Source organism: Dipodomys merriami, unplaced genomic scaffold (assembly GCF_024711535.1).
Source record: "Dipodomys merriami isolate MVZ:Mamm:240054 unplaced genomic scaffold, mDipMer1.0.p SCAF_4341, whole genome shotgun sequence".
Taxonomy (NCBI): domain Eukaryota; kingdom Metazoa; phylum Chordata; class Mammalia; order Rodentia; family Heteromyidae; genus Dipodomys; species Dipodomys merriami.
This window is the reverse complement of record NW_027205984.1, coordinates 1-8754: the sequence shown is the minus strand read 5'-3', so window position 1 is coordinate 8754 and position 8754 is coordinate 1. Positions and strand designations below refer to the sequence as shown.

General features: G+C 47.5%; 1 protein-coding gene across 1 annotated transcript; it reads left to right on the top strand.

Annotated features, from left to right (window-relative positions):
- The first annotated feature begins 284 nt into the window (after positions 1-284).
- Positions 285-2678, top strand: LOC138807806 (V-type proton ATPase 116 kDa subunit a 4-like). The gene is made up of 2 exons (XM_069993569.1): positions 285-1391; positions 2340-2678. The coding sequence occupies exons 1-2, from the start codon at positions 1243-1245 to the stop codon at positions 2431-2433; spliced, it is 243 nt and encodes an 80-aa protein (XP_069849670.1). The 5' UTR covers positions 285-1242; the 3' UTR covers positions 2434-2678.
- The last annotated feature ends 6076 nt before the right edge of the window (positions 2679-8754 follow it).

Genomic DNA, 8754 nt, shown 5'->3' with positions numbered 1-8754 from the left:
CTCCCTCTCCCTCTCTCTCTCTCTCTCCCCCTCTTTCTTTCTCTCTCTTTCTTTCTCTCTTTTCTTTCTCTCCTTTCTTTCTTTCTTTCTTTCTTTCTTTCTTTCTTTCTTTCTTTCTTTCTTTCTTTCTTTCTTTCTCTCTCTCTCTCTCTCTCTCTCTCTCTCTCTTCTTTCTTTCTTTCTTTCTTTCTTTCTTTCTTTCTTTCTTTCTTTCTTTCTTTCTTTCTTTCTTTTCTTTATATTGTGGGACTTGAACTCTGGGCCTGAGTGTTGTCCCTGAGCTCTTCAGCTCAAGGTGAGTGCTCTTCCACTTGAGCCACAGCACCACTTCTGGTTTTCTGGTGGTTAGTTGGAGATAAGAGTCTCACAGACTTTCCTACCTGGGCTGGCTTTGAACCGTGATCCACAGATCTCAGCCTCCTGACTAGCTAGGATTACAGGTGTGAGCCACCAGTGCTTGGCTTGAATTCTTCATATGTGTGTGTGTGTGTGTGTGTGTGTGTGTGTGTGTGTGCGCGCGCGTGCGTGTGCGTTACTACTGGGACTTGCTCTCAGGGCCTGAGTGCTATTTCTTAGCTTTTTTTTGCTCAAGGTTAGTTAATTGAAGATAAGAGTCTCACAGATTTTCCTGTCTAGGCTAACTTTGAACTTCTGTTTTCAGATCTCAGTCCCCTGGGTAGCTAGAATTACAGGCATGAGCCACTGGTGCCCAACTTACCCAAGTTTGAATTTGTACAAATAGGATTTTGTCTTAGTGAGTCTGTGCTAAAATTATAAGGTCCCATAGACACCTTAACAAAGACAGGTATGTTCCATGGTTCTGGAGGCTGGCAGTCTCAGCTGAGAGGGCTGGCCTGGAGGTTCTGATGGGAGCCTTTTTCCTAGCTTGCAAATGGCTGTCTTCTCCATATGTCCTCCCAAGCTGAGGAGAGAGAGGGAGCGAGCAAAGCCTCCTGATGCTTCTTTGCAAGTCATGTCAATTGGTTTTACCCATCTGGTTGCCAATAGCTCCAATTTGCTTACTCCCCTGAGTGAATATCACCCTGTGCTTGTCTGTCTCCCTCTTCCCCAGACTCTGCCACTGTGAGCAGAGCTGTTGGAGGCAATGGTGAGCGCAGGTGCCGGAGTGGAGCTGCCGATTAAAGCTGGCCAGGATGGCAGGGATCCGCAGGAACCAGGTGTGCCCTGGGGCTGAGCATCTTCCTCTTGCCTCCTGCAGAACTGTCTGAAGTGCTCTGGACCATGGTGATGAACATTGGCCTGCGCGTGCGCGGCTGGGGAGGGATCATCGGCGTCTTTGTCATTTTTGCTGTGTTCGCTGTTCTCACAGTGGCCATCCTGCTCGTCATGGAGGGCCTGTCTGCCTTCCTGCACGCCCTGCGGCTCCACTGGTAAGCCTGTCTGGCCCCTGGAAGCTTGGGGCGGCAGAGGGCCAGGACAGGCTCTGGGGCTGGGGGGGCCGTCCATCCTGTCATCATGGCATGGGAGCGACTTAGGTTCCTTTTTAGAATCTTAGTTTGGATATCTGTAGAACGTTGTGTTGTACACATTTACACATTTACACATGCTCAGTGCATGCACCGGCTGACCTATAATAAATGCTAGCTACCTTTCATTTCTCTCCCTCCCTCCCTCCCTCCTTCTAAAGAGGAAACAGAAGGAGGGGAGGAGAGTTCATGGAAGCCTTTGACCTCCACAGGTGTGCCCAGAGACAGTCGGCCCTCTCTAGGCTGAGCATTCTGCATGTGCTCTTGCGCTTCCCCTACTGTCCTTCACTGACATGTTGGCTACTGTTCCTAGGCCAAGCATTTGCTCCGTATCTAGGGGAGAGAATCGCAGCATCTCCGGCTTCCTTGATGATAGCATTTCCCCAAGTCACTAACGGCGTACAGACGCGCACGCTGTAATGTCACAGAGCACAAACGATCACGGGTGATCTTGATTTGTGGAAGTGAAGAGACTCTAGGACAAGGGTCTCTGGGGGTAGACCCAGCAACGAGAGTCAGGATGGTGACAGCAAACCTCGTGCCGATCTGTCTCTCTGCATACTGTTGTCTTCTGATAATGTTGCACAGAGAGGACGTCCTTGCTTGTGATGGAGGCTGAGGATGGTCAGGATGCGGGGAGACACTGTGCAGTGGTCCTTGGGGCCTGGAGGAAGTGATGGGGGGGGGGGAGAGGGAGCCATCAGTATTCCTATGGTAGCCATTTAGCGTAGGCCGCCTTCCCCTGACTTGACCTTGATTTTATGAGTGTTCTTCTTGCCTCTACCTTCCAGCCTCTAATGGATGTGTTCTGCCATTTTTTCCCCCCTCCTACCCTTTCTCTCCCACCCACAGGGTGGAGTTCCAGAACAAGTTCTATGCTGGGGCTGGGTACAAGTTTTCTCCCTTCTCCTTTAAGCATATTCTGGAAGAGTCGTCTGAGGAGTAGGCCTGGCTTTAAACGTCTGTACGTCGTGGTGCCAGCAAAAGAAGTTCAGTCTTGTCTCTGATGTCAGGCCTGGCAAGGCTGTCCCATGGAGGAATTATTCTTGGCTCCCTGAAGTGTGGGGCTATGTATTTGTTGGTCCTAAGTCTTGGGATTTGATATGACTTAACCCGGCCATGGAGGAGCTAGCTACTTTTGGCAAATCATTTTGACTTCATTCTCAAATAATAAAATGATTGGAAAAATGAGCAGGCTGTTACGTGATATCTTCTTGCACCATTTCCAGTGGCCTCATCAAGAACACAAACATTTAGATCATGCACTCTTTCTTGAAGATGCCTTTTATTCAAAATCATTCCATAGCATTTAATACCGATGATTAGCAGTCGGCGAGGAACAATGGTGTTACACAAACACATTTGAAAGAAAGAAGGATCGTGTTTATTTTCTTCCATCACCCCCGACCCCCCCACTACCTCTTTCCCTTGTCTGAGGCTTAGCACTAGGAACTTTCTCATGCATTTTTCAGTCCAGAGGAAGAAGAAACAGGTAATGTTCCTGGCTGGAGGCAGGGCCTCCCCTGGTGTGGCTCCCCTGTGTATTGCTAAATCAGGTGACATGCAGAGTGACATCATACAGTCTCCGGCATTGTTCCCCTTCAATGCCCATGATACCAGAGAAACCACAGAAGGAGTGTGTCCACAGAAGGAGTGTGTGGGCTGGGGCTGCTTCTGATAAACAGTGGAGCGAGGAGGCATCTACCTCCTAGTCCAGTCCATTACCTTCTGAGCCCATGGGTCTAGAAGTAATTTCTCAGGCTTACCTGGACTGGCAAACTCCCAGGAGCCAAACTGCATTGTCTGAATGACCTTAATGCATGTGAATTACAAGATCGCTAGCAACCACACGGCTGGCATGAAAGGTAAATGTTTTTGTGGTGCTCTATAGTTTACAAAAATCCTTTCACATGATCTCATTTAACATTTCCATTGGGGAGTGGGAAGGGAGGAGGGGAGGGAGATGGGAAGGAGAAACAAAGGAGGAGGCAACAATGCTTGATAAGAAATGTACTCATTACCTTGCCCATGTAATTGTAACCCCTCTGTACAGTATTTTCACAATAAAAAAATATCCATTATCAATAAGTTATGAAAGTTCCCCAAAGACAAATCATATTCCAGATCATCTTTTGGATGGGGCGCTAATTTTCAACCCCCTTTTACCCACTGTCTTAGTTTTCTTTTCTTTTCTTTTTCTCCTTCCTTCCTTCCTTCCTTCCTTTCTTCCTTCCTTCCTTCCTTCCTTCCTTCCTTCCTTCCTTCCTTCCTTCCTTCCTTCCTCTCTCTCTCTCTCTCTCTCTCTTTCTTTCTTTCTTTCTTTCGTGTGCTGATACTGAGGCTTAAACTCAGGGCTAATGCTCTTCCTTGGCTTTTTTTGCTCCAGGCTGGTGCTCTAACAGTTGAGCCACACCTCCACATCCAGCTTTTTGCTGGTTAATTGGAGGTAAGAGGTAAGTCTCATGGACTTTTCTACCCATGCTGGCTTCAGACCTTGACTCTCAGGTCAGCCTTCCTGAGTAGCTAGGAGTACAGTGCTAAGATTGGTGCTCAATAAGGTAAAGTAAATGTTAGACCTGACAGTCTCCACAGCCCCGGATGCCAGTGCTGCGTCTTGTCCCAGCCAGTTTTAGGCATGGCATTAATGCAGTCAACCTGGTGAAGGTGAGCAAAAGAATGAGAGTTGGCGTATGAAGACATGCACCTAGGCAGGAGCCCTTGGCTTGTGCCTGTACGCCTAGCTAAATAGGAGGCTGAGCTCTGAGGATCAAAGCTGGAAACCAGCCTGGAAAGTCCAATTAACTAGCAAAAGTGAGATGTGGTGCTGTAGCTCAAGGGGTAGAACACCAGCCTTGGCTAAGAAAAGTCAAGCAAGGGCACAAGGCCTTCTGAGTTCAAACTCCAGTACTGGTGCACGTGCATGTGTGTGTGTGTGTGTGTGTGTGTACGTGCACAGTACGTGCACACACATATTTGCGTTTCCACTCTGAGACCTTATCACAGACCAGCATGGGGCAAGAAATGGAGTTGTTCCCCTTTCTGCCGAATGGGGTCAATGTCTTTGGGACTGAGCCCTGGGCAAGGTGGAGGTGGATGCTCAGCTCCTAATGGCTTAGTGGGAAGATCAGCTGGGATGTAACCGGCAGTGCTAAGTGTGCTGTCAGGAGTTTTACCTTTTTTTTTTTTTTTTTTGCCATTCATGGGGCCTGAACTCTAGGCCTGGGCGCTGTCCCTCAGCTCTTCAGCTCAAGGCTAGCGCTCTACCACTGGAGCCACAGCACCACTTCAGGCTTTTTCTGTTTATGTGGTGCTGAGGAATCGAACCCAGGGCCTCATGCTTGCAAGGCATGCACTCTACCGCTGAGCTACCTTCCCAGCCCCTGTCAGGAGTTTTAAAGTCCTTAGCTTATGGCTGCCGGGCTCAAGGGCCCCCCACAGGATCTTCCACACTTAGATGGCTTCCTAACCATCCATGCTTCAGCCAGGACAACTTCCCTCTTCCAAACATCCTCCAGCCCCTCCACCCCCAGCATAGCACGCTCATTTCTTCCAAGGTTTGGAAGCTGCTTACAGTCAAGGGATGTCATTTCCCCTTTAAAAAGGGTGAAGTGTCAGGTGAGAGTTGCTGAGAGAGGGCGGGCCGGTGCCACTCACTTGCCCAGATGCTGGGTGGTTTCTTAGAGCAGTTTGGAAAACGGAGGAACAAGGGGAGGATGAGACCGGGCCTCTGGGAATAGCAAAGACGGAGGCTTTGAAAAGTCATCTGTGCTCCAACATCTGGAAAAGACAGCTGTGGCAACTGGAAATTGGAGAAAGGTTTTCCAAGCAGCACAGAGGTAAACTTGCCGGCCTAGATCTGCATGCATTTTCCTATGAGTGTGTGTGTGTGTGTGTGTGTGTGTGTGTGTGTGTGTGTGTGTGTGTGTGTGTGTGTGTGTGTGTGTGTGTGTGTGTGTGAGAGAGAGAGAGAGAGAGAGAGAGAGAGAGTGGACTATTATGGTATGTGGCTGGAGCCGATGGAGTTGTAAGAATGTCATTCTTTTTTAAGATTAATATTGTAAAATAAATGACATTGCACACAACCCAGTGTCCAAAGAAATCTATAGGGGCCCAATTATTTCTGACTGGGAAAAATAATCCAATGTATCAAAAATACAATAAAAGAAAGGGCCAACCAGGTCCTTGGAATTTCATGAAGCCTGAATTCTGTCTGAATCTCTGAATTTCTGAGTAAATCCCTAACCAATCCATTTCCTTCTCCAAGTTGTTTGGTGGTAGGTCATGCATTATAGAATTTTAGGGACTGCTGGTAAAGGGATGTGAAACGTTTGTTTCCAGATTATTCCCTATTCTTCTAGTTTGTCTGGTTGAACCTCCCTCCCTCCTTCTTAAAACAGCCTTTCTGGCGTTTCATTTCAAAGTTAAGACCACAAGTTCTTTTCTCTTAGCAATGTTCCTGTGTTCATCTCTGAAATACTTTGGCTTATCTTTATTTATTTATTATTTATTTTTGCTGGTACTGGGGCTTGAACTCGGGCCTGGATGCTGTCCATTAGCTTTTTTTGCTCAAGACTAGCTAGCACTGTACCACTTGAATCACAGCTCTACTTTTTTTTTTTTTTAAGTGGTTAATTGGAGACAAAGAGTTTCATGGACTTACCTACCAGGACTGGCTTCATGCCACAATCCTTAGATATCAGCCTCTTAAATAGCTAGGATTACAGGCATGAGCTACCAACCCCCAGTTCAGCCTTTTCTTTATGAAACTTTTGGTTCAGACTGGAGAAGATGCTAAGAGAATGCTTTATATACGTGCTTTACCTCTGTGGATTCATTTGGGATGGAAGTCCCCTTGAATTGCTAAAATCTTGATAACCTATCACCCTGTCCCCCGAATATGCCAGTGGAAGGACCTTGCTGGAACCCCAGAGGAAGCTAACAGGGTAGGAACTGAGGACTCTGTCCCTTGCAGGTAAATGTGTACATCTGCTCCCATCCCTTGGCACCTTCCCCTAGCACTGGCGCTCACCTGGCCTTGGTCATCTCAAGGTTCACGTAGAAGGAAGATGGCTGTTAGAGATGGCAGGTGATGAACAGTGCTCCTGGTGCCTGGGCATGGGCCTGGGTCTGGGCGCATGAACAATTCAGCTAGCAAACTGGGAGGGTGGGAAGAAGGCAGGGGAGGGAGGAGCCGGAGAGTAGCAAGGGGAAGAGAGTAATGGGCCAGGCTGGTTCCCATCCCCTCTACCAACTGAGCTTTGAAGGGTTTGGGAAGTGTTTCTTCCTGTAAATCAAGTGAGTGTGAGGCCGTGCGGAGGGACAGGATCATGTTTTTAGCGGCATTTCCATGTCCATCTCCATCATAAGACATTCACATAGTCACATGAAGGAACTGGTTTGGATGAATCCTGGTGTTAAGATATCTGGTTGGACAGGTTTGGAACTTTCCGAATAGAAAACAGTGTAACTAAGTTTCCCCAAGCCATTTAAGTTGGTTGAAAACTGGTATCTTAGCAAAGAGGTAGCCTTCCCTACTCCCCAACTTTTATTATTATTATTATTATTATTATTATTATTATTATTATTATTATTTCTAATGTGTGTGTCAGTACTGAGGCTTGAATTGAGGCCCCTCCTTCCTGCTTTTTTTTCGTTCAAGGCTGGCGCTCTTCTACTTGAACCACAGTTCCACTTCTGGCTTTATTTTGTTGGTTGTTGGGGTTTGAACTCAGGGCTTGGGAGCTATTCCTCAACTTTATTGTCTAAGGCTGGTGCTTTACCACTTGAACCACAGCTCCAGTTCCTGTTTTCTGGTGATTAATTGGAGATAAGAGTCTCATGGAAGCTGGGCGCTGGTGGCTCACGCCTGTAATCCTAGCTACTCAGGAGGCTGAGATCTGAGGATCGCGGTTCAAAGCCAGCCCGGCAGGAGAGACCGTGAGACTCCTATCTCCAATAAACCACCAGAAAACTGGAAGTGGTACTGTAGCTCAAGTGGTAGAGCGCTCGCCTTGAGCTGAAGAGCTGAGGGACAGCGCCCAGGCCCAGAGTTCAAGCCCCACGACCGACAAAAAAAAAAAAAAAAAAAAGAGTCTCATGGACTTTCCTGCCTGGGCTGGCTTTGAACTGTGATCCTTAGATCTCAGTCTCCTGAGTAGCCAGGATGACAGGTGTGAGCCACCAGTGCCCAGCCATTGTACAACTCAATGGCAAAACACTCTTTAATTTTAGTGGCAGTGGGGGTTGAACTTAGGGCTTTGTGCCTGCTCAGTCACCTGAAACATGCCTCCAGCCCTTTTAATTTTATTTTTGAAAAGGGTCTAACGTTTATGCCTACACTCGTCTCCCATGCAGTCTGACTGTTCACACTTCCCCTAAGGTGGGAGTGACAGATGTGCCTCACTAGACCCAGCTGTACTGGTTGAGATGGGGTGTAGAAAATGCCTGTCTGGCATCCTCCCAAGTAGGCAGGGAAAAGGAAAGAGTCTCCGTAAAAAGGTGAACAAGGCAGGGAAGCATAGAGACGAAAGCAAGTGAGAACCTTAAATTATACCTTCCATAGGTCATCCCTGCCTGCTCCTTTTCTCTTGGCTAGACTCCACTTTTCAGTGTGTTTCCTGTAAGTCGCCATGGTCTCTGCCCCGCCCATCTGTGGCTTCAGGAGGAAGGCCCTCTTTTATGTCTCTAGAAGGAGGCGTGTGACCCATAAGGACATTTTCCTACTTTGTCTTGCCAGCCAGTGGACCACAAAGGCTTCTGCAACAGGAACTTTTCTTTTTTTGGTGGTGGTGGGGTGTCGTGGGGCTTGCGCACTGCCCCTGAGCTCTTCAGAATAAGGCAAGTGCTCTACTACTTTTGCCACAGCGCCACTTCTGGGTTTCTAGTAGTTAAATGGAGGTAAGAATCTCATGGACTTTGTTGCCTGGACTGACTTTGAACCTCGATTCTCAGATCTCAGCCTCCTGAGTAGCTAAGATTACAGACGTGAACCACCAGTGCCCAGCTAAGAACTCTGTTTTTTTTTTTTTTTCCTTAAATTTTCGTGTACACTTACCAGTGCTCATCAAATATTTGTCAGAGATCAAACATGGTTTTGGACAACCTCTCTCTTGATCTTTCTCCATCTACAGATGTCTAAATTTCAACAAGATTGTGCATACTGAGGTCATTACATAGGTACCTACTGGAATTCTATATGCTGGTACTGGGACTTGAACACCAGACATCCATCTCTCTCTTCCTCTCTTTTTCTCTCTTTCTGTCTTGA

Coding starts and splice junctions, on each gene's coding strand:
- LOC138807806 (XM_069993569.1), top strand. CDS start 1,243: ATGGTGATGAACATTGGCCTGCGCGTGCGCGGCTGGGGAGGGATCATC. Junction 1,392..2,339: donor CACGCCCTGCGGCTCCACTG/GTAAGCCTGTCT, acceptor TCCCACCCACAG/GGTGGAGTTCCAGAACAAGT.